This window comes from Triturus cristatus, chromosome 9, assembly GCF_964204655.1.
Source record: "Triturus cristatus chromosome 9, aTriCri1.1, whole genome shotgun sequence".
Lineage (NCBI taxonomy): Eukaryota > Metazoa > Chordata > Amphibia > Caudata > Salamandridae > Triturus > Triturus cristatus.
The window spans coordinates 752,742,397-752,767,601 of record NC_140592.1 but is presented as its reverse complement, the minus strand read 5'-3'; the positions used below and the strand labels follow the sequence as shown (position 1 = coordinate 752,767,601).

General features: G+C 51.5%; 1 protein-coding gene across 1 annotated transcript in view; it reads left to right on the top strand.

The window, feature by feature from the left end:
• Nucleotides 1-24,963, top strand: part of EEF1G (eukaryotic translation elongation factor 1 gamma) — a 59,706-nt gene extending 34,743 nt beyond the window's left edge. Inside the window, exons 8-10 of the mRNA XM_085626052.1 lie at nt 10,583-10,755; nt 16,151-16,275; nt 24,459-24,963. Coding sequence (XP_085482178.1) covers nt 10,583-10,755; nt 16,151-16,275; nt 24,459-24,617 — 457 coding nt within the window. The 3' untranslated portion in view covers nt 24,618-24,963. The remainder of the gene's footprint in view (nt 1-10,582; nt 10,756-16,150; nt 16,276-24,458) is intronic.
• The last annotated feature ends 242 nt before the right edge of the window (nt 24,964-25,205 follow it).

The window sequence follows — 25,205 nt, the reverse complement described above, 5'->3', positions numbered from 1 at the left end:
CTCCTTTCGTCGCCCCGGAAACAAGGGAGCAGGTAGAGGACAGGGGTCACAACAAACATATAACAAAGGCAATACACAGACCACCTATGATAAAAACACCCGAGGTGGATATCGTGGCTCCAGCACAAAGGGCAGAGGACGCGGCTACGGCAACACCAGGTCCTCCCCCAAGAACAAGCAGTGACGCCCTCTCCCTTCCTCCCGACCACATAACACCTGTCGGGGGAAGGCTACAAAGGTTCCTGTCCACGTGGAATTCCATCACCACGGACAGGTGGGTCAAAGATATTATAAAATACGGTTACTGTCTGGAGTTAACCTCCACTCCACCCACAATACCACCAAGAAGCCGTCCTATGTCCTCAGAGCACTTAACGCTCTTACAGCAAGAAGTGCAAAGTATGCTTCTAAAAGGCGCTATAGAGGTCGTACCCATCCACGAGCAGGGTGCGGGAGTGTACTCCCTCTACTTCTTAATTCCAAAAAAGGACGGGTCGCTCAGACCTATATTGGACCTGAGACCCCTGAACCAGTACATTCTTTCAGAGCACTTTCATATGCTCACTCTACAGCAAGTCCTTCCGCTTCTCAAGCAGGGAGACTTCCTAGCCACACTGGACCTCAAGGATGCGTACTTTCACATACCCATCCACCCCTCACACAAAAAATACCTCAGGTTCACTGTTCAGGGGCAGCACTATCAGTTCAAAGTCCTTCCCTTCGGCGTGACAACAGCGCCCAGGGTTTTCACGAAGTGCCTCGCTACGGTGGCAGCACATCTACGGAGGCAGCATATACACGTCTACCCCTACCTAGACGACTGGCTCGTTCAAGCGAAGTCAGCCCAGCAATGTGCAAGCCACATGTCCCGCACCATTCACCTTCTTCACAGTCTGGGATTCTCACTGAATTATCCAAAGTCCCATCTCCAGCCCGCACACGTACAACAGTACCTAGGTGCGACTATAGACACTCTGGCGGCCACAGCTCAGCCAAATTTAGTGAGGATCGACAGCATACAACTGCTGATCTCCAAATTCAAACCCAATCACTCACTTCCAGCGCGAGTGTTCATGCAGTTGATAGGCATGATGGCCTCCTGCATCTTCATAGTCCCGCACGCGAGATTACATATGCGCCCACTTCAGGAGTGCCTAGCACGTCAGTGGAATCAGGCTCAAGGACAGTTAAAGGACCTAGTGTTGGTGAGCGGTCGGGCATACAACTCTCTGCATTGGTGGAATCCACAAAACCTTTGCAAGGGCCGACCGTTCCAAGAGCCTGTCCCACAAATAGTACTAACAGCGGACGCGTCTCTCCAGGGATGGGGAGCTCATGTACTCCACTACACAGTGCAAGGACTATGGACAACACAACAAAAGAAGTTGCACATCAACCTTCTGGAATTGATGGCAATCTTCCTAGCCATGAAGGCGTTCAAAGTACATCTATGCAACAAGGTCGTGTTGATCCGGACGGACAACATGACCGCAATGTACTACATACAGAAACAGGGAGGCACACACTCTCCACAGTTGTCTCATCTGGCTCAGAGCATGTGGAAGTGGGCCATTCAAAGGAACATGTTCCTCATGGCGGAACACCTCCCTGGCAAGGACAACCAGATGGCGGATCTGCTCAGCAGACACAGCCACCAAATGCACGAGTGGGAGTTACACCCATCAGTACTCCAACCGTACTTTCAGCAGTGGGGTCATCCGGAGATAGACCTATTCGCGACAAGCGAAAACGCAAAATGCCCAAGCTTCGCCGCCAGATTCCCACATCCGCAGTCGCAGGGCAATGCGATATGGATGAACTGGTCCGGCAGATTTGCGTACGCTTTTCCCCCAGCGCCATTGATACCGCTAGTGGCCCGCAAACTCCGACAACACTCCCTGACACTCGTCCTAGTTGCTCCCACGTGGGCACGCCAGCCGTGGTACACCACCTTCCTCGAACTTTCCGTGGTACCGCATCAAAGGCTGCGGATCAAACCCGCGCATTTGACGCAGAACCATGGAGAGGTTCAGCACCCAGATCCGCAACAGCTGAATCTGGCGATCTGGCTCCTGAAGTCCTAGAGTTTGGCTATCTCAAACTGCCACCTGACTGTATGGACATCATCAAGGAGGCCAGGAGACCCACTACCAGAGCTTGCTATGCAGCCAAATGGAAAAGGTTCGTCATTTATTGCGGAAATAATGACATCAACCCGCTGGACGCATCCATCCAAAACATCATCTGTTATCTCTTACACCTATATCGATGCAATCTGGCGTACACCTCTATACGTGTCCATTTGACCGCAATATCAGCCTATCTGCAAACCAGGCAGCACCTCTCTCTATTCAGAGTGCCTGCCATCAAAGCATTCTTGGAGGGGCTCAAACGAGTCATTCCACCTAGTCACCCACCGGCTCCAATGTGGAACCTCAACTTGGTCCTCACACGCCTGATGGGTCCACCCTTTGAACCTCTACACTCATGCGAGATTCAATTCCTTACCTGGAAAGTGGCCTTCCTAGTAGCGATCACTTCCCTCAGAAGAGTTAGTGAACTCCAGGCACTAACCGTTCAAGAGCCATTTATTCAGGTTCACGCTAACGGGGTCGTACTACGTACCAACCCCAAGTTCATGCCCAAGGTAATATCACAGTTCCACATGAACCAGACTATTGAACTGCCCGTTTTCTTCCAAAACCCACAAACTGTTGCAGAAAGGGCACTACATACACTAGATGTACGGAGGGCCCTCATGTACTACATCGACAGGACTAAACCATTCAGGAAGACAAAACAACTGTTCGTTGCCTTTGCCCCACACCACAAAGGTAACGCCATCTCCAAAGCAGGGATAGCCAGATGGATAGTTGAGTGTATTCAAATCTGTTATCAAAAGGCAAAACGCACATTAACTATTCCACCACGAGCCCACTCAACACGTAAGTTGGGGGCTTCCATGGCCTTCCTAGGAAATATTCCCCTGCATGATATATGCAGAGCAGCCACATGGTCCACTACACACACATTTACAAAACACTATTGCGTAGATGTGCAGTCAAAACAGCAGGCAGCTGTAGGACAGGCTGTTCTCAAAACACTTTTTCAGACCGCTGCAGCTGGCACGGGTAGCCGCCGCTAATAGAGGGCACTGCTATGTATTCTATGCACAGATATGAATTCAGCAGCCCACATGCCTCGAACTGAATATGCTACTTACCAGTATGCATCTGTTCTTGGCATGTAGGGCTGCTGACATTCATATCGCCCTCCCTCCTCCCCGGCGCCTGTCGCAGCTGCAGCTCTCAGAATTACTGCAAGCATGGTCATCACTTTCTGTATCTACTCCATCACTGCCACAATGGCGAAAAACAATCTGAGGATGGAGAGGATGCCCATGCGCACTGTAGTCCAGGGGAGGAGTCACCTATCCAAGGATACTTCGAAGACTCTTCCAGGACAACAACGTGCAAACATCCGGACCCAACACTAGGCGGCGATCTATGCACAGATATGAATGTCAGCAGCCCTACATGCCAAGAACAGATGCATACTGGTAAGTAGCATATTCAATTTGGCCCCTGGAAGTTCCTCTTTCTGTTGCGATGGAAGATGTACACAGGAACTCATATACATTTTGAAACCTATCAAACTACTAACCATTTAAATCGGGGAGGTTGTGGGAGTCGCTTCTGATTCAACTATGTAACAAAAAACGGTGAACCACTGTTACAGGAAAGTAATTTCCCCATCTCCAGCACGGGATCCTTTGCGGGTTCACAATTGTTAACATTGCCAAATAACCATGTAATACAAATGTTCTTTAATTTGAGGGTTGAGGTGTCCTCTCAATTTTTATGTCAATATTTCAGCAATAAATAGGTGAATCAGAGTGCCTTAAAATTGTAGTATTTCAGGAGAGAGCCTACAAAATCAAGCAACGACCCCAAAGATCTCCAAGAAAACATCCCGGCCTTGGGCTAGATCTACCACCAGCCAGATGTCCAACTCCTGATCAACACCTACAAACTATCAACAACATCAAACATACAAACACCAGTACGACACGGAAACCCATCAATTCTAAGCCTTCTGCCCTACAAAAATAACATCAAATCTCACTACTCTCCAGATGCCCCCTGAAACTAAGCATCAAAACCCAAAAAAAAGCCACATTCATCAAAGCCAATATTTACGCTATACCAACAATTATGACTAAAGCTTGATTACGACGACCGCTGAACCCGTAGTGGAGGTGCGGTGGGGGTCAGGAAACGCCTCACCAGTGGTCCGACTGTGGTATTACAAGTATGGTGGTTGAACCTTTATGGAGAAAGGCACCGTCTTGAACGCCAATGAACCGACCTGCCAGACAACGAGAATCCTCGTAATATGTCGGGCAGTTGGTTGTTGAGTTTGGCGATACGGTAGTGGGGCAGTGGCGACGAGAAACTCTAGGAAGATCTTAAAACTTATCTGCGAAGCACCAAAAATAGGAGGAAGGGCACTAACCGGAGACACTGTGTGACTGCAGTTCTCTGTAACAGAGGGCAGGCACTGCTGATGGATCTCATTGATGTGATCCTGCACGGCTTCCGCTAGCCCAAAAAGCAAATTTTAAAAAAAAAGCAAGTGCAACTAGGAGATTATACCATCATTCAGTCGCAGGCATAATCTGTTGCTAATGCAATAAGGTAAACCTGCATTTGCACGAATAGTTTCGTAAATGCAAGACCAATTGCATTGCAGATCCTTGTTTGTAAAAGCGCCCCTTTCACTTTAATGTCGGCCGCGACCCTTTCCTTAGATCAGCCGAGTCTAAAGAAAAAGGCACGGCCGCCATTAATGAGAGCACAGTATGGGCACTTTTACAAAAAAAAAGCCATTTGTTAACTTGGCAAACAGATGCTTTTTTTTGTAAAAGTGCCCCATGCCTTTAATTGCTGCCGCGCCCCTTTCTGTAGACGTGGCTCGTCTAAAGAAAGGGGCGGTGTCTCTATTAATATCAAAGCGTGGCATGGGGCAGTTTTATTTAAAAAAGTTAAATTGCAACAAACAAAATGCGCCCGCATTCGGTGCCGCAAACAAACCAAAGGCACAGCGGCCATGGTATGAGCGTGGTGTGCCTTGCTATGAAAAAAAAAAAAGCCAAGTGCTATAGGAAATGTGGAGGGATTTCTAGGTGTGGTTGAGTAGCTTGAAGGTTACTCTTCTCGATGGGGAGCCAGTGGAGATCTCGTAGGTGCTAGGTCATGTGCTTGTGTCGTGGGGTTCTGAAGAGGAGTCTGGCCACGGTTGTTCTGGATGGTTTAGAGCTTGTGTAGCAGGGTTTTGTTGATTCCGGCGTAGAGGGCGTTACCGTAGTCCAGTCTGCTTGTTACGAGTGCATGGGTGACGGTCTTTCTGCATTCATGGGGAATCCACTCGAAGGTCTTTCGGAGGATGCTGAGGGAGTTGAAGCCGGTCAAGGCGACTGTTGATTTGGCAGGTCATGGTGAGGGAGGAGTCTTGGATGATGCCTAGGTTCCGGACGTGGTCGGTCAGCGTGAGTGGGTTTCTGAGAGAAGGGGGCCACCAGGAGCTCTCACGCCGTGGGGGAGGGTCCAAAGAAGAGGACCTCTGTCTTCTCAAGAGTTCAGCTTTAGGCAGGTGTCGCTTATCCAGGCTGCAACGTCTTTCATTCTTTCTTGGGAGCTGAGTCTGGTGTCTTTGGGGTTCTTCGTGAGGGAGAGAATGAGCTGTGTGTCGTCGGCGTAAGATACTATGCTGAGCCCATGCTGTCTGATGATGGCGGTGAGGGGGGCCATGTAGATGTTAAAGCGTAGGGTACTCCACAGTTGATCTTTGTAGGTTTGGAGAGGAAGGGAGGGAGTCTGATCCTTTGTGTTGTGCCTGAGAGAAAGGAGTGGATCCAGTCTAGGGTGGTTCCACGTATTCCAGCGTCGTGGCTGCGAGAGTGTGTTGCGAGACGTGTCAACGGCTGCAGAGAGGTCTAGTAGGATGAGGGCTGCAGTGTCGTCCTGGTAGAGTAGCATGTGGATGTTATCAGTGGCGGTGAGGAGGGTGGTCTCTGTGCTGATCCAGACTGGGAGGAGTAGAGGATGGCGTTCTCTTCGGTGAAGGTGGGCAGCTGGGCGTTGATGAATCTGTGACTTTGGCTGCGAAGGAGAGAGATGGGCTTGTAGTTTTTCAGGTCCGTTGGGTCGGCCGAGGATTTCTTGAGGAGGGGCTTGACTTCTACCCGCTTCCAGTCATCGGGGAAGATGCCTGATTCGAGGGTAGTGTTGATGGTCTGGCCTAGTTTGGGAGCTATGGCGGCGGCAGCTCTGTAATGGATGTGCGGTGGGCAGGGGTCAGTGGGAGCTCCTGAGTGGGTGTTCTTCATGGTCTTGATTGTGTCTTCAGTGGTAGCAGGTTTCCAGGTAGTGATGATCGGCCGGTTGTGGTGAGGGTGGTGGTGTCAGGAGTCTGTTTGTTGAAGTTGTCCTAGAGTGCCTTGATTTTCATGTGGAAGTAAGAACTGAGCTTGTTGCTGAGGTCCTGGGATGGAGGGACATCCATGGCTTCGCTGGGGGGTTTGGTGAACTGTAGGACGTTGAAGAGTTCTTTTGCGTTGGAGTGGATTTTGTTCATGATGAAGGTCTTCTTGGTGGCTGTTATGCTTTGGTAGTATTCATTCATGTTACTATACTTCTGGCCTTCGGTGGTTTTCTTGTTCAGCCAGACTTTCTCGAGGCGTCTGCAGGAGCGCCTGGCTTCTTGGAGGTTGGTGGTGATCCCGGCTTCCTTCAGGGGGCGTTGATTGACTGGGTGGCAGAGGGGTGCGAGCTTGTCAGCGCAGCTGGAGATCCAGCGGTGTAGTTCTTTCGCTGCAGAATTGGCGTTGGCCGTGCCGGAGGGGTGGGGGGGGGGGGGGTCGTGGAGGAGGGTGGCTTTGAGGAGTTCCTCTGTGATCTTGCTCCAGTTCCTTCGGAGCAGGCGCGGGGCAGGTTTGGGTGCAGTGGTGGTGTTGAAGGTAAAGTGTACGCAGTGGTGGTCTGTCGAGAGGGGCTGTGGGGTTTGGCTGAATTGGCTACGAAGATGGGGTCGAGGATGTGTCCGGCTTTATGGGTGGGGGTGGTGACGAGCTGCTTCAGTCTGAGGTGGTCTAGGAGTGTGGTGGAGTCGGGGTCCCTGCGGTTGTCGAGGTGGAAGTTCAAGTCTCCGATGAGAATGTAGTCCGTGGAGGTGATGTCGTGTAGTCCGTGGAGGCGATGTCGTGGGGTGTGATGAGGTTGGCAAAGATGGTGGCGGAAGAGGCGCGAGGCCCAGGGGGGGTCTGTAGAGGAGGGCCCCGCGTAGTGTGGTTCTGGGGCTAGTTTGGATCTGGAAGTGGAGGTCCTCTGTTGGAGAGGGGGTTGCTCGTGTTGGAGGTGGACAGTCGGAGGGAGATCTTGTGTACATTGGCGAGTCCTCCTGGGCGGTGGGGGCGGTCCTTTCTGTGGATCGTGTATCCGTCGGGGACGGAGGTGGTGTTGGCCCATGTTTCTGTGAAGAAGGCGTCGTCTGGCGATATGGTGTCGTAGGTCCCAGATACTCGTGCCGTGTCTGTAGGGGGAGCACACGTTGAGGAGGATGCACGTCAGGGCTTAGGTGGTGCAGGCGTCTGTTGTGTGTTAAGTGGTCGTGGGGGGGGGGTGCTGTTGATGGTGAAGGATTGTCGGCAGGAGAACTGGCAGTGGGTGGTGGTTGGCGTCGATCTGGCAGTTGTTGTTTCTTCCCGGGCTGAAGCTGAGGATGGCCGGAGAACCAGGGTCCCTGGTGCTGGCTGCAGTTGGGTCGCAGACTAGCTTACCTTCGGTGTGATTTCGGCGTGGCCGCCATTAAGTAGGGGAGGGGGTGGGAGGTGGGAAACCAGCAACGGTGTGTGGGCACAGGGGCAGCAACGGGCACGAACAGAGGAGAAACAGCAAAAAATAGAATTAGAGGGTGCAGAAACCGGAGGCAGAAGGAGGCATATGGGCACAAGGGAGACGACAAAGCCGAAGGATGGCACAGACAGCAGTGGCCAGCGGGAGAGCAAAGCTTTCCCACTGGACCACATGGGATGAGGCGCAGGCAGGAGCCTTCGGATGGAGGAGGGCCTCAACACCTGCCAGAGAAGAAGGCACTTGCCAGCGGAGGGGAGAGCAGGTCTCTGACCCGGTCGTCAGGGGTCTTTCTCCTGGCGAAATTAAAAGCAAACTTAAAATAATTGAGTGAGAAATGAACGCTAAATTGACATACAAAATGATTAAAACAGCCAGTAGCCAACCAGCTGTTTTAATCATTTTGTGCTCATTTATTTTGTTTACTTTTAATTTTGCCATTATCTCTTACCTGGTTAGGAAGCCGTCCAGGGGGAGCAGGGCTGCTGGGCCTCAGTATGTCCATTTCATGCTGTGATGGTATTTAAAATTTCAACCAGGCTTAGTTCAGAAAGGCTACTGTAAAATAGGCATTTTGTTGATTATCATTCATACTTGACATAGCCAACATATTTTTAGAGCGGTAGTTAAATCCAGTGGAGTCAATTGGACCTATTGACAGATAACTGATGGTTGTTACCCAACTCAGTGATACTCCTTTTATGAACTCTGAAGAATGAAAGGCTTAGTGGACCTGCCAGAATTTGAACTGTGACCATGAGATCAACTCCGATCCCTGGAGTTGGATACATTAGTTCAGTGAGCCACCAGACTTGGCATCAGCCTGACCTTACAGTCCTCTGACATTTATCAGGGAAACATGGGAAAGAACGAGCTACCTCTGTGCTGCCAGGATGTGGAATCTGATCATTCACTTGGGGCACTGATTATCTCTGGGTCCTCCTTGTCCAGCTCTTATTTTACTAAGAAGTGGGCTTGGTTCTCTGAAACCCTTTTGCAGTCTATACAACCACTGGTGTCTTGGGGTAAGTCTGAGAGAACGCCCTACTTAACTCTCAAAATGTGAGCTACCTGTACGAAGGCTCTGATCTGGGTTAGTTACCTGCATTATCCAGCTGATCTTGGTCTCTGTCCCATCTAAAGGCCCGGTTCTTAACCGCCTCACGCACTAGACGTCACAGCAGTTGTTGTATTTGTTAGCATTTTGTGTGCATAAAAGCATGCATACTACTGTTAAATGCAAACACAAATTAAAAAAACGAGAAAATTCAACTCCTACTTGTAAACCAATGTTCTGGTAAATACTGTCTAGACCACTGGTCTTTAAAGTGTGGAGCACGGATGGCTAGGAAAGTGCCAACCCGACGACCATACTCTCAGGCTTTCTTTTGTATATTCGGGGTATATCTTCCAAGGATGCCCAAAAAGCAGTAATAAAAAGTACAAAACAAGCTTAACCCACATAGTAGTGGTGCTATGTCATTGTATGTGGGACTGGTTTTGGTGTTCTTTCCACTGGCAGTTGGTCTTGGTCCAAGATATAGACCCATTGCTCATAGAGAAGATTGCTGAGGCCGAAGTTGAGGAGAGGCGGCTGGTCTGATTTAGTAAAGGAAAAAAATCTATTTAATTCTTGATCAGCGCACTACATGAAGATTTGGTCGTGTTAATATACAGTAGTGGTGAAGAAGAATCAGTTTCTTGGCAGACTGGGTCTACCCAAGCACCAGCTGCAGTACACAGATATAGTGGGCTGTTGCTGGGAAGGGAGCAGAGAAGCAAGATGGGTGGCAGCAACAGAATGGCCAAGGAGCAAGCTTTCAACAAGTACAAGACCAGTATTGTACAGGATGCCGCAGGGTGAAAATCCCCATCACACAACCTGCGTAGCAAAGGCAGTAGAGCAGGAGTGTCTCTTGTGGTCTTTCCCTGAAACACAACTGCCCTTTTAACTGAAAGGGGGTTTGATCTCGGAGTTTGAAGACCCTTGGTCTAGACTAAACAGTAAGTAGTGTATTACATTACTCCTGATGCTAGTCTCTCCTGTGTATGCATCATGTTTTCCTCGTTTGCACTACTCACCCGCGCATGGATCTACAGTAAGGGTTCTTGAGCAGCTAGGCATGAAATCATTACCTGCTTCCGTTCCAAAATAAGGATCCTAGTAGACTTGAGCAGTTTGGAAATGGTGATTCTGGTGGGCTGGACCCCCAAAAGCGCATGATGCCTTGTGTGAGACCACCACCAACTCGAGTGCAGAGTTTTCGCTCTCAGCACTTCGGAATTTGAGCTGCCTGGGTTCAGTGCGGACTATGGTTGAACTGCCCCTTGCTTTCCACGTCTCTGGCAAAGCATTATGTCCTGGGAGGTGTGGACCCAAAGCTTTCCCAGTGCTGCTGCTATGATGGCGAAGCCGTGCACTAGAGTCCAGGTGGGCATGGAAGCGGCCTACGTTTCACTAGGAAGAGGCTGTTTACTCTTATGGGGGCATCTGGTGAGGTTAGTTACAGGGAAGAAAACCCGACTGGGCAATTTAGTTGCTGTAATTGTGGTGAAGTTTGTGTGGGTGGTGAGGTGTTGTGAAGTCCAGCCCCTGCCATGGGAAAATATGCATTTTGAGGAACCTCTGTGTACCTGCTCACGAGACTCTTACTGTGCCTTCCTTCCTCCAGCGCCTTCATCATGGACGAGTTCAAGAGGAAGTACTCGAATGAAGACACGTTGGCTGTGGCAATCCCATACTTCTGGGAACACTTCGACAAAGAGGGCTGGTCAATCTGGTATGGAGAGTACCGCTTTCCTGAAGAGCTAACACAGACCTTCATGAGCTGCAACCTCATCACAGGTAATGAGGTGGGATGTGGGCCTGCTTTGGGGCTCAGTCCTTGGTGTCGATCTGCACTGCTTTTAAGGGCTGCGGCCCTTCTGATTTCTACTCTCGTGTATGGGGTGCCTGACTCGTCTTATTAATGAACTCTAATAAAACATGCCTCCACCTGCCTCAGAAGTAAAGCTCGGCTTGCCTTTTATTTGTAGAATTGGATAGGTTTGCGTGCATCCTTTGCCTTGTTCTGCCCCCTTGTGGTTGGTTCTGGAATTATCCTTTAATGTCCTGACCGTTGACTTGTAATGTTGGATTTAAAAACAGAAAGAAATCAACCCTCTTTAGCACTTTAGTGGGGTCCACAAACATTACGTAAATGCACATGAGATTTTATTACAATGCTGGGGATTGACATTCAAACTCGGAGGCTACTGTGTGGCTTGGGCGAACTATTTGCCTTTTTTTTTTTACCTGCAAAGAAATGGCGGTTTTGAAGTGGCGGCGTCCCTGTCGAGCCCAAGAATTGTGTTTCCTCTAGGACATTTAAACAGAGACCTTGTGCCGAAGCAGTAGAGTTATTTGATCTCCGTATAACGCAGTCTTGAATAGCTGTCCTGCGTTGTACCTGGACTGCAGTTTAACAAACCCTTGCATGCCTCGCATTTAAAAGATGGTGACAATGTAAAACTTTGGGTTTAATCTTCAGAGCTTTCAGTTGGAGCTTAAGAGCATCTGCGCATGCAGGGAATCTGAAGGCAATGCGGCAGAGACTCCACTTTTCGCCACTGGTGCTCTCATGCTGAAACCAGCCCTGTTCAGTTTTTGGAAACGGCAGAGGGAAAATATGTAGGATTTCCGTGTATTGAGCCAGTCTTTCCAATTTGTACTGCAGCACAGTCTGGGATTTGTGGGAAGAAACAAGAGGGAGAACTTCTCCTTGGGCATGTATCGTGTCTGCGATGGCTGGCTCCTAGCTCTGGTTCGTGGGAACTGGCCTAGGTGTAATGTAGGGTCCGTGGGAGCTGGCCTAGGTGTAATGTAGGGTCCGTGGGAGCTGGCCTAGGTGTAATGTAGGGTCCGTGGGAGCTGGCCTAGGTGTAATGTAGGGTCCGTGGGAGCTGGCCTAGGTGTAATGTAGGGTCCGTGGGAGCTGGCCTAGGTGTAATGTAGGGTCCGTGGGAGCTGGCCTAGGTGCTATGTAGGGTCCGTGGGAGCTGGCCTAGGTGCTATGTAGGGTCCGTGGGAGCTGGCCTAGGTGCTATGTAGGGTCCGTGGGAGCTGACCTTGGTGCTATGTAGGGTCCGTGGGAGCTGACCTTGGTGCTATGTAGGGTCCGTGGGAGCTGACCTTGGTGCGATGTAGGGTCCGTGGGAGCTGACCTTGGTGCGATGTAGGGTCCGTGGGAGCTGACCTTGGTGCGATGTAGGGTCCGTGGGAGCTGACCTTGGTGCGATGTAGGGTCCGTGGGAGCTGACCTTGGTGCGATGTAGGGTCCGTGGGAGCTGACCTTGGTGCGATGTAGGGTCCGTGGGAGCTGACCTTGGTGCGATGTAGGGTCCGTGGGAGCTGACCTTGGTGCGATGTAGGGTCCGTGGGAGCTGACCTTGGTGCGATGTAGGGTCCGTGGGAGCTGACCTTGGTGCGATGTAGGGTCCGTGGGAGCTGACCTTGGTGCGATGTAGGGTCCGTGGGAGCTGACCTTGGTGCGATGTAGGGTCCGTGGGAGCTGACCTTGGTGCGATGTAGGGTCCGTGGGAGCTGACCTTGGTGCGATGTAGGGTCCGTGGGAGCTGACCTTGGTGCGATGTAGGGTCCGTGGGAGCTGACCTTGGTGCGATGTAGGGTCCGTGGGAGCTGACCTTGGTGCGATGTAGGGTCCGTGGGAGCTGACCTAGGTGTAAATTGATACTTGTATAGCGCACTACTCACCCGCAAGGGTCTCAAGGCGCTTGTACGAATACCGCTGTGGCACCCATCCTGGCTTTCCCTGTGAGGCGTCCACTCCTGGGCACCCCCAAAGTGGAGGCCAGGCATCCTTAGCATTGTGGGGGCCGTTGTGGAGATTAAGCAAGCTATTGCCCAGAGTTGCAGAGTGGGACTCCATGATTGGAATGGCACCGAGGCGAGAGTTATCAAGTCTGTGGAATTTTTGAGCCCAAGACCCGCTGAGGCGGGGAATTGAACCCTGGTCACGGGCTAGACCTCTGCATCAGGGTCTGCCGCTCTAATCATTGAGCCACACTTCTCCTCACACCTAGGTGTGAGGTAGGGTCTGTGGGAGCTGACCTAGGTGTGAGGTAGGGTCTGTGGGAGCTGACCTAGGTGTGAGGTAGGGTCTGTGGGAGCTGACCTAGGTGTGAGGTAGGGTCTGTGGGAGCTGACCTAGGTGTGAGGTAGGGTCTGTGGGAGCTGACCTAGGTGTGAGGTAGGGTCTGTGGGAGCTGACCTAGGTGTGAGGTAGGGTCTGTGGGAGCTGACCTAGGTGTGAGGTAGGGTCTGTGGGAGCTGACCTAGGTGTGAGGTAGGGTCTGTGGGAGCTGACCTAGGTGTGAGGTAGGGTCTGTGGGAGCTGACCTAGGTGTGAGGTAGGGTCTGTGGGAGCTGACCTAGGTGTGAGGTAGGGTCCGTGGGAGCTGACCTAGGTGTGAGGTAGGGTCCGTGGGAGCTGACCTAGGTGTGAGGTAGGGTCCGTGGGAGCTGACCTAGGTGTGAGGTAGGGTCCGTGGGAGCTGACCTAGGTGTGAGGTAGGGTCCGTGGGAGCTGACCTAGGTGTGAGGTAGGGTCCGTGGGAGCTGACCTAGGTGTGAGGTAGGGTCCGTGGGAGCTGACCTAGGTGTGAGGTAGGGTCCGTGGGAGCTGACCTAGGTGTGAGGTAGGGTCCGTGGGAGCTGACCTAGGTGTGAGGTAGGGTCCGTGGGAGCTGACCTAGGTGTGAGGTAGGGTCCGTGGGAGCTGACCTAGGTGTGAGGTAGGGTCCGTGGGAGCTGACCTAGGTGTGAGGTAGGGTCCGTGGGAGCTGACCTAGGTGTGAGGTAGGGTCCGTGGGAGCTGACCTAGGTGTGAGGTAGGGTCCGTGGGAGCTGACCTAGGTGTGAGGTAGGGTCCGTGGGAGCTGACCTAGGTGTGAGGTAGGGTCCGTGGGAGCTGACCTAGGTGTGAGGTAGGGTCCGTGGGAGCTGACCTAGGTGTGAGGTAGGGTCCGTGGGAGCTGACCTAGGTGTGAGGTAGGGTCCGTGGGAGCTGGCCTAGGTGTGAGGTAGGGTCCGTGGGAGCTGGCCTAGGTGTGAGGTAGGGTCCGTGGGAGCTGGCCTAGGTGTGAGGTAGGGTCCGTGGGAGCTGGCCTAGGTGTGAGGTAGGGTCCGTGGGAGCTGGCCTAGGTGTGAGGTAGGGTCCGTGGGAGCTGGCCTAGGTGTGAGGTAGGGTCCGTGGGAGCTGGCCTAGGTGTGAGGTAGGGTCCGTGGGAGCTGGCCTAGGTGTGAGGTAGGGTCCGTGGGAGCTGGCCTAGGTGTGAGGTAGGGTCCGTGGGAGCTGGCCTAGGTGTGAGGTAGGGTCCGTGGGAGCTGGCCTAGGTGTGAGGTAGGGTCCGTGGGAGCTGGCCTAGGTGTGAGGTAGGGTCCGTGGGAGCTGGCCTAGGTGTGAGGTAGGGTCCGTGGGAGCTGGCCTAGGTGTGAGGTAGGGTCCGTGGGAGCTGGCCTAGGTGTGAGGTAGGGTCCGTGGGAGCTGGCCTAGGTGTGAGGTAGGGTCCGTGGGAGCTGGCCTAGGTGTGAGGTAGGGTCCGTGGGAGCTGGCCTAGGTGTGAGGTAGGGTCCGTGGGAGCTGGCCTAGGTGTGAGGTAGGGTCCGTGGGAGCTGGCCTAGGTGTGAGGTAGGGTCCGTGGGAGCTGGCCTAGGTGTGAGGTAGGGTCCGTGGGAGCTGACCTAGGTGTGAGGTAGGGTCCGTGGGAGCTGACCTAGGTGTGAGGTAGGGTCCGTGGGAGCTGACCTAGGTGTGAGGTAGGGTCCGTGGGAGCTGACCTAGGTGTGAGGTAGGGTCCGTGGGAGCTGACCTAGGTGTGAGGTAGGGTCCGTGGGAGCTGACCTAGGTGTGAGGTAGGGTCCGTGGGAGCTGACCTAGGTGTGAGGTAGGGTCCGTGGGAGCTGACCTAGGTGTGAGGTAGGGTCCGTGGGAGCTGACCTAGGTGTGAGGTAGGGTCCGTGGGAGCTGACCTAGGTGTGAGGTAGGGTCCGTGGGAGCTGACCTAGGTGTGAGGTAGGGTCCGTGGGAGCTGACCTAGGTGTGAGGTAGGGTCCGTGGGAGCTGACCTAGGTGTGAGGTAGGGTCCGTGGGAGCTGACCTAGGTGTGAGGTAGGGTCCGTGGGAGCTGACCTAGGTGTGAGGTAGGGTCCGTGGGAGCTGACCTAGGTGTGAGGTAGGGTCCGTGGGAGCTGACCTGGGTTTGTGGGAGCGCACCTGGGTGTGAGGTAGGGTTTGTGGGAGCGCACCTGGGTGTGAGGTAGGGTTTGTGGGAGCGCACCTGGGTGTGAGGTAGGGTTTGTGGGAGCGCACCTGGGTGTGAGGTAGGGTTTGTGGGAGCGCACCTGGGTGTGAGGTAGGGTTTGTGGGAGCGCACCTGGGTGTGAGGTAGGGTTTGTGGGAGCGCACCTGGGTGTGAGGTAGGGTTTGTGGGAGCGCACCTGGGTGTGAGGTAGGGTTTGTGGGAGCGCACCTGGGTGTGAGGTAGGGTTTGTGGGAGCGCACCTGGGTGTGAGGTAGGGTTTGTGGGAGCGCACCTGGGTGTGAGGTAGGGTTTGTGGGAGCGCACCGGGGTGTGAGGTAGGGTTTGTGGGAGCGCACCGGGGTGTGAGGTAGGGTTTGTGGGAGCGCACCGGGGTGTGAGGTAGGGTTTGTGGGAGCGCACCGGGGTGTGAGGTAGGGTTTGTGGGAGCGCACCGGGGTGTGAGGTAGGGTTTGTGGGAGCGCACCGGGGTGTGAGGTAGGGTTTGTGGGAGCGCACCTGGGTGTGAGGTAGGGTTTGTGGGAGCGCACCTGGGTGTGAGGTAGGGTTTGTGGGAGCGCACCTGGGTGTGAGGTAGGGTTTGTGGGAGCGCACCTGGGTGTGAGGTAGGGTTCGTGGGAGCTGGCTTTGCTTTGGGACTGGGTGCGAGCTCAGGTGCCCTGCTCTTGCTCTGACCTGGGACTCTCTCCCTTAGTGACTGGGTAGAACTGGTGGTTCAGAGGATTCTTTTGGGGCTACAGCCTGGGGAGCAGCCAGCATTACCTGAACCACCGTTCCACTGACTTTTCTATCCCCTTGGTAGAGCTGTGGTTTACTGTCCTCTTGGCTCTTTCTGAGCTGTGCGGAGCTGTTGCCAGAGTTCATCTAAGGTGCTTCTTGTCAACTCCACTTTGATCTAACCCAGTTGTCTCTTCCTCCAGGAATGTTTCAGCGTCTGGATAAACTGCGCAAGACTGGCTTTGCCAGTGTCATACTCTCTGGAAGCAACAATGACAGTACTATCTCTGGCATCTGGGTATTCCGCGGGCAGGACTTGGCTTTCACGGTAAGCTTTCTGAAGGACTATTGATGTAATTGCTTGCTGGGACTATGGTCTGAGACGGCAAGGGGAGTGGGTGGGCGCTGATGTAGAGGTGAAATTTGCTGGTTTGCTCTTAATAACCTCACAGTAGTGGGTCTGAACAAGTTGTAGGGTTTGTCATCCAGCTGCCTTTCTATGAATCTCTGTAGGCACACATCTGATGTAGTGTTGGTGGGTGGGAAGATGTACATACACGGTGCAAATAGGACCTAGTGTAGTGAAAGATTATTCTCTTTATAGTTCAGTTGTGAGGATGAATGTTCTCTGGATTATGCTGCAAGTGTTCTTGTTCATGATTTTCTTGGTCACTCTTGCCACAATCTAGGATATTGTAGGTCAGATGGTTAGTGCACCAGCAGCACTGCTTGCATCTTATGCCTGTTTGTGCAAAAGGAATGCACTGTTGCTTAAGAACATGAGCAACTGTAAGTAGCAGTTAGGGCGGAGCCTTTGCTGAAAAGTTGAGCTGCTCTGAAGTTAATAGCTACATAAAGCAGATTGCTAAAAATATAGTGATACTGATTTTAAACAGATTTTTATATAAACGTGTATACTAAAAGACTGCAAGTACCAGAATACGTCTCGCTGAGATCCATCACCTGAAGACTATGAATACGGAGGCAGCCCACACGTTCTGTTCAAATCTAAAGAATGCAAACCCTGGCCACAATCTCCAGTTGAGATGTGCAGGCTCGGTCTCGCTTTAATCTTTGAGATTTAGAAAATACAGAACAGTTTCAGTGTAATCACTACATGAACTATGTTGTGTTCATATAGATATTACACTGATAAACTGCCCACTGCCATGTGTAAATCCTTGAAGATTACCAGGTAGTATCACCCTTCTGCTTTTGACTGCTTCTCCTGCTGCGTTTACCCCCGCAGTTTCATTTCTTCAGACCATTTAAACTCTTGGGATTCTCAGTTTAGCGCAAAGTAAAATCGCTTGGTGCTCCAGGGAGAAGCACGTGTCTTACAGTCCAGCTATTCTTTTAAAATATAATTGCAATACCAGAATGGCAGTAGTGTAATTCAAGTTTGTAAAGTGGGTAAATGAATGCTAAAAACTTGTCTAAACTACATTAAAATGATTTTCCCAAGATTTACAGTGGGGCACAAATTTGGGTGGTTCTGAAGGGCTTGAAACTGATTCTTGACAGCCCCTTAATTTTTCTCCCTGGATTTTTGCAGTCTCCCTGTACAGATCTTGTAAAGGTGCGACACGCTTATCTACTAAATCCTTCACTAGTCTTTCTGGTTCTTGTTTCAGGACACTGACAGTGGTTATTGTTGCCTCTACATATGTTCGAGGCATGTGGGCTGCTGAATTCATATCTGTGCATAGATCGCCGCCTAGTGTTGGGTCCGGATGTTTGCACGTTGTTGTCCTGGAAGAGTCTTCGAAGTATCCTGAGATAGGTGACTCCTCCCCTGGACCACAGTGAGCATGGGCATCCTCTCCATCCTCAGATTGTTTTTTTCCGCCATTGGGTTCGGATGTGCTTATCTTGACTCAAGTTAGGAATCTTTAGTTTTCAGGCCAAAAGGCCTTTAGTTTTCGACGGTACTGTTCCCTATCGGTATCTACAGTTTACAGGCTAGTTTTTCACGGCTTTAACAACTTTTCGGATCCATTAAATCCGACCATCGACCGAACTTCGACAATGGAATCGAGGACCCCATTCAAGCGGTGTCCTGTTTGCCACGCCAAATACCCCCATATCGACGTCCACCCGGTGTGTAACAAATGCCTCTCACCGGATCATGACGAATCGAAATGCATGGCCTGTGCCCGATTCAGATCCAAGAAGACTCTCCGGAATCGACGCGCCACGCGACTGGAAGCGCAGCAAGCGGCACCGGCCCCGACCAACATCTTCAGCACCGAGGACGAAGATGTGGAAAGCGTGGAAAATATACCCTCCAGCCCCACTTCCGAACACTGTTCCCGATCGGAAGATATCGAAGAGCTTTTTCACAGGGAAGAAGCCGACGACTAGGTAGGAGACTACGATGAGGCCTTAGGGGCCGAAGAAGGTAGCTCCGGTGAGGAGCAAGGCCTACCCGTACAGATTGAGGCTATCCCAGTGTGTCAGTCGACTGCTCCGGTCGAGGGATCGCCTTCGGGCCTTACCCAAGACCAATCCCGCAGTTCTTCGGCCCCGCCCTCCGGCCCGGCCACGGACACTCAGCAAGAGCCATTGTTACCTAAAAAGACTGGTTTCCCTACCACCAAACCGAAACCAATCATCGCACCGGTTAAACAGAAACCGAAAGTGAAACTGACACTGGTCGGCTCGAGGCCCACCACACCTTCGACGCCAGCCAAACCCGTCGGCTCCGACCGCACCAAAAGGGACTTCGGTGCCGAACTCGCTGCAGCCGATGTCGGCGCCGACCCAAAAAGAAAAGCCGTCGGTACCGTCAAAGCGCCTTGGCCCCCGGCACCGAAGCAATCGGCACCGACCACCAAGGTGAAAATAGCCACTGCATTGCTATCCACCTCGAAGGCAGCGACTACGGTACACTCATCGATGCCGTCGACGGCTCCTACCCCTCCTCGACTCGATGACCCGGTCCCTTCGCAGAAGTCCACACCTGCCTCTACGGAACCACTCGGCGCCAAAGAACCGTCGGAGTTCCAGGTGCGACAAGTGGCAGCGTCCTTGCAACGCATCAGGGAAAAGGCAGCCCTCCAGACCTCGTCGGGCTCCGAACCGACACGGGCACAGAAGGCACCTTCGGCACCAGCCAACATCACCTTTGGTTTGCCGCCATCCACGGCGCCGAAAATGTTCGAAATCCGAACCCGCGTTACCCAGACAAGGTCCCCATCTACCGAACACTCGACTACTGGGACATCGCCGTCCCACTTCGACGCCGACACCGGCAGGCTCATGCTCCGAAAGCGGAAGATCCCTTCAGGGCAAGCTTTGGACTCTTACAGGATCCCACTAAAACAAAAAATGCCGGTGGGATCGGAACCAGTTCTTTATGAACGCATCCACACCTCTTTCACAGATCCATCATTCTCTCCAACGCACTCCGACACGGATGCAGTGGAGGACTACATGGGTGACGACACCACCTACCCCGAGGACATAAACCCGGAGGGGCACCAAGACCCTGATCAAGTCTGGGATGACCCTGTAGACCCAGGCGCCGCTCTGGATACACAGGACACACAACTTTATGGCGCAAAAACATCCCCCACAGAGGACACTGCTGCATTCAACGCCCTCATTGAACGTGCCGCAGCCAATCATGGAGTGCAACTCCACTCCGACACTATCGAGGATGATTTCTTGGTGGACACTTTCGCATCCTCCGAAAGGACTGTAAAGACTCTGCCCATGTTAAAAGGTGTCCTCAAGCCAGCTAAGGACATTTTCAAGGAAACCACCAGGGCACGGGTAATAAACCCCAGGATCGAGAAAGTACAAACCCGCATCTGGGGACCCCCCACGTACATTAGAAGCCAGTTGCCTCTGGACTCCATTGTAGTTGCCAATGCTCGCAAACGGGCACACTCTCAGACAACTGGTGATGCTCCTCCCCCGGACAAAGAGTCCAAGGTTCTAGAGACCTCCGGCAAACGGGTTGCAGCCCAGGCAGCAAACATATGGCGCATCGCCAATACACAGGCCCTCCTAGCTCGCTACGACCGCTCACACTATGACACGTTAGAGACCCTACTCCAACACCTGCCAGACAAGTACAAAGAGGCAGCGGAGCTCCTCATCAGGGAGGGACAACTGCTCACAAATGCATCCATCAAGTGTGCACTGGATGCCGCAGACACTGCTGCAAGGGCAATAAACACCAGCGTCATGCTACGACGACACTCCTGGTTACGAATCTCCGGATTCAAACCTGAGGTCCAAAATAACATCCTCAATCAGCCGGTCAACCCCGACTACTTATTTGGACCGGAGGTTGACACCACCTTAGAAAAGATAAAGAAAGACACGGACACTGCGAAGTCAATGGGGGCTCTGCAAATGCAAACATTTCGTAGTGGCTCCTTTCGTCGCCCCGGAAATAGAGGTGCAGGTAGAGGACAGGGGGCACAGCAAACCTACAATAAAGGGGGCACACAGAGTTCCTATGATAAAAACACCCGAGGTGGATATCGTTGCTCCAGCACCAAGGGCAGAGGACGTGGTTACGGCACTACCAGGTCCTCCCCAAGAACAAACAGTGACGCCCTCTCCCTTCCCCCCCGCCCACATAACACCTGTCGGGGGAAGGCTCCAGCGGTTCCTGTCCACGTGGGATTCCATCACCACGGACAGGTGGGTCAAAGATGTTATCCAACACGGTTACTGTCTCGAATTAACCTCCACTCCACCCAACATTCCGCCAAGGCACCGTCCTATATCCTCAGAGCACTTAGCGTTATTACAGCAGGAGGTGCTCAGTATGCTGCAAAAAGGCGCAATAGAGGTCGTGCCCGTACACCAGCAGGGAACAGGGTTGTACTCTCTGTACTTCTTAATACCAAAAAAGGACGGGTCACTCAGACCTATCCTAGACCTGAGACCCCTCAACCACTACATTCTCTCAGAGCATTTTCACATGCTCACCCTACAGCAGGTTCTCCCGCTCCTCCGACAGGGAGATTTCCTAGCCACGCTAGACCTCAAAGATGCGTATTTCCACATACCCATACACCCATCACACAGAAAATATCTCCGGTTCACTATTCAGGGGCAGCACTATCAATTCAAAGTCCTCCCATTCGGAGTGACAACAGCACCCAGAGTTTTCACAAAGTGCCTAGCTACCGTGGCTGCACATCTACGAAGGCAACACATTCACGTCTACCCTTTACCTGGACGACTGGCTTGTTCAGGCAAAGTCAGCCCAGCAATGTGCCAGCCACATGTCCCGCACCATTCACCTTCTTCACAGTCTGGGATTCTCACTAAATTACCCGAAATCACATCTCCAACCCGCACACGTACAACAGTACCTAGGTGCGACCATAGACACTCTGGCAGCCACAGCTCAGCCAAATTTAGTGAGGATCAACAGCATGCAAATGCTCATTTCCAAGTTCAAACCCAACACTCCCTTCCTGCGCGAGTGTTCATGCAGTTGATAGGCATGATGGCCTCCTGCATTTTCATAGTCCCACACGCGCGACTACATATGCGCCCGCTTCAGGAGTGCTTAGCACGTCAATGGAATCAGGCTCACGGGCAATTAAAAGACCTAGTGTTGGTGAGCGGTCGGGCATACAACTCTCTGCATTGGTGGAATCCACAAAACCTTTGCAAGGGCCGACCGTTCCAAGAGCCTGTTCCACAAATAATACTGACAGCGGACGCGTCTCTCCAGGGATGGGGAGCCCATGTACTCAATTACACAGTGCAGGGACTAATGACTACACAACAAAAAAAGATACACATCAACCTTCTGGAACTGATGGCAATCTTCCTGGCTATGAAAGCATTCAAAGTACACCTGTGCAACAAGGTCGTGTTGATCCGGACGGACAACATGACTGCCATGTACTACATACAGAAGCAGGGAGGAACTCACTCTCCCCAGTTGTCTCATCTGGCTCAGAGCATGTGGAAGTGGGCCATTCAGAAAAACATATTCCTCATGGCGGAACACCTCCCAGGCAAGGACAACCAGATGGCGGATCTGCTCAGCAGACACAGCCACCAGATGCACGAGTGGGAGCTACACCCGTCAGTACTCCAACCGTACTTCCAACAGTGGGGTCATCCAGAGATAGACCTATTCGCCACAAGCAAACACAAAATGCCAAAGCTTTGCCGCCAGGTTCCCACATCCACAGTCGCAGGGCAATGCGATATGGATGAACTGGTCCGGCAGATTTGCGTACGCTTTTACCCCAGCGCCGTTGATACCGCTGGTGGCACGCAAACTGCGACAACACTCACTGACACTCATCCTGGTTGCTCCAACATGGGCACGCCAGCCATGGTACACCACCTTTCTGGAACTTTCCGTGGTGCCGCATCAACGGCTGCGGATCAAACCCGCGCATTTAACGCAGAACCATGGAGAAATTCAGCACCCAGTTCCGCAACAGCTGAACCTGGCGATCTGGCTCCTGAAGTCCTAGAGTTTGGCTACCTAAACCTGCCACCGGACTGTATGGAGATCATTAAGGAAGCTAGGAGACCCACTACCAGAGCTTGCTATGCAGCCAAATGGAAGAGGTTTGTCCTTTATTGCAATAACAATGACATTAACCCGCTAGACGCATCCATTCAAAACATAATCTGTTACCTCTTACACCTATACCGATGCAATCTGGCCTACACCTCAATACGTATCCATTTAACCGCAATAGCAGCCTATCTCCAAAACAGGCAACACCTCTCTTTATTCAGAGTGCCTGCCATCAAAGCCTTCTTGGAGGGACTTAAATGAGTAATTCCCCCAAGACACCCACCAGCACCAGTGTGGAACCTCAACTTGGTCCTCACCCGACTGATGGGTCCACCCTTCGAACCTCTCCACTCATGTGAGATTCAATTCCTCACCTGGAAAGTAGCTTTCCTAGTGGCAATCACTTCGTTGAGAAGAGTTAGTGAACTCCAGGCACTAACCATTCAAGAGCCATTCATACAGGTTCACGCAAATAGGGTTGTACTGCGTACCAACCCCAAATTCATGCCTAAAGTTATATCGCAGTTCCACATGAATCAAACGATTGAACTGCCTGTTTTCTTTCAGAATCCACAAAATGTCGCTGAAAGAATGCTCCATACACTAGATGTTAAAAGAGCCCTCATGTACTATATAGACAGAACTAACAACTTTAGGAAGACAAAACAACTTTTCGTTGCCTTTTCCCCACAACACAAAGGCAACGCCATCTCCAAAGCAGGTATAGCCAGATGGATCGTTAAATGTATTCAAATTTGCTATCAAAAGGCTAAACGCACATTAACGATTCCCCCACGAGCCCACTCAACACGTAAGTTAGGGGCCTCCATGGCTTTGCTGGGAATCATTCCTTTACATGATGTATGTAGAGCAGCCACATGGTCCACTATACATACATTTACCAAACACTATTGTGTAGATGTACACTCAAAACAGCAGGCAGCTGTAGGACAGGCTGTTCTCAAAACTCTTTCAGACCGCTGCAGCTGACACTGGTAGCCGCCGCTAATGGGAGGTACTGCTATGTATTCTATGCACAGATATGAATTCAGCAGCCCACATGCCTCGAACTGAATATGGTACTTACCAGTATGCATCTGTTCTTGGCATGTAGGGCTGCTGACATTCATATCACCCACCCTCCTCCCCGGCGCCTGTAGCAGCTGCAGCTCTCAGAATTACTGTATAGCATGGTCATCACTTTCTGTATCTACTCAATCACTGCCACAATGGCGAAAAACAATCTGAGGATGGAGGGGATGCCCATGCGCACTGTAGTCCAGGGGAGGAGTCACCTATCTCAGGATACTTCGAAGACTCTTCCAGGACAACAACGTGCAAACATCCGGACCCAACACTAGGCGGCGATCTATGCACAGATATGAATGTCACAGCCCTACATGCCAAGAACAGATGCATACTGGTAAGTAGCATATTCAATTTATAGCGCGGTAAACAGTAAGACGGGTGGCATGCTTTAGATGGGATAAGATGTCCTTGCTGAATATTTTTTTTTCTTTGAGTCCGAGCATCTTTGCCCTCTTATTTTCCCAGCTGAAGTGTATTTCTTATGGTTATTAAGCAGGATTTCGTTTTACGCAATGACGCAAACGAGACGGATAAATAGAGAATTTATGTGGAAATTAATTTGTTGCACCTTTTCTAGATCTGTAACGAATGACTATAGAATTGCGATGGTAGTTTAAATGAAATGCACTTGAAGCAAAGATCTCTCAAATAATTTGCGGGCCCAGCCTGGGTTATCTTGTAAAGCAGACTATATGGTAAGGCATTACCTGGCAAGTGATACCACTTGGTCCTGAAAGAAGGTAAGTCCTCTTGCACTGAATGGGCAAATCTTCAAACAAGGTGCTTGATAATGGAGTTGCTCTTTCCCTGTTAGTACGTATTCTTGTTATACTGCAAATTTTCTGCCATGTAGGCTATTTTAGCAAATTTCTTTTACAATCTTGACCGTCTTCTTTGGTTTACAGCTCAGTGATGACTGGCAAATCGATTATGAGTCCTATACCTGGCGGAAGTTGGATGTGGACAGCGAAGAGTGCAAGACAATGGTGAAGGAATACTTCACGTGGGAGGGAGAGTTCAAGCACATCGGCAAACCTTTTAACCAGGGCAAAATCTTCAAGTGAGACCATGTCTCGTAAGCTTGGTACATTCAGGAAGTGAAGGGACCCATTGCACCTGGCGGTAGTCGCACAACTCTACCACACAGCGCCCTACCACTCTGCCCACCGTGGACTATGCATAAATGGAGCCTATCGCGTTTACAATTAACTGATCATGAGAAATAAAGAAAAGTGGCCTGTTTGTGCACGTGTACATTCATTGCTCTGCTCAGGGAGGGGCTGGGTCTTTCTACAACGGGCTTGTGTATTGGCTGGGGCACGTATAGATGGATCTTATTTTGTGGTGCATTGCACCATCTTTCCTTTCCTGAAAATTGAACAATAAACTAAGTTGGCTTTGTTTCCAGTTTACCAATTGTTTCATTATCAAAAGCGGCTGTTTTTGTCAAACTTGGAATGATGTGTCCACCCCAAGAAAGTGTTCCATGAAAGCCTTCATGTAGGTTTGACCTTTCATGTTTCCATTATCTCCATATTTATAAGTTTCTTTTGGATTAGGACTGTTAATGTATCAAAGTAGACAGTTGTTTTACTGGATTTTGTACCTGCTGTTGGTATTTCTTGTCGGTTATGTACAGTTCCTCAAGGGCC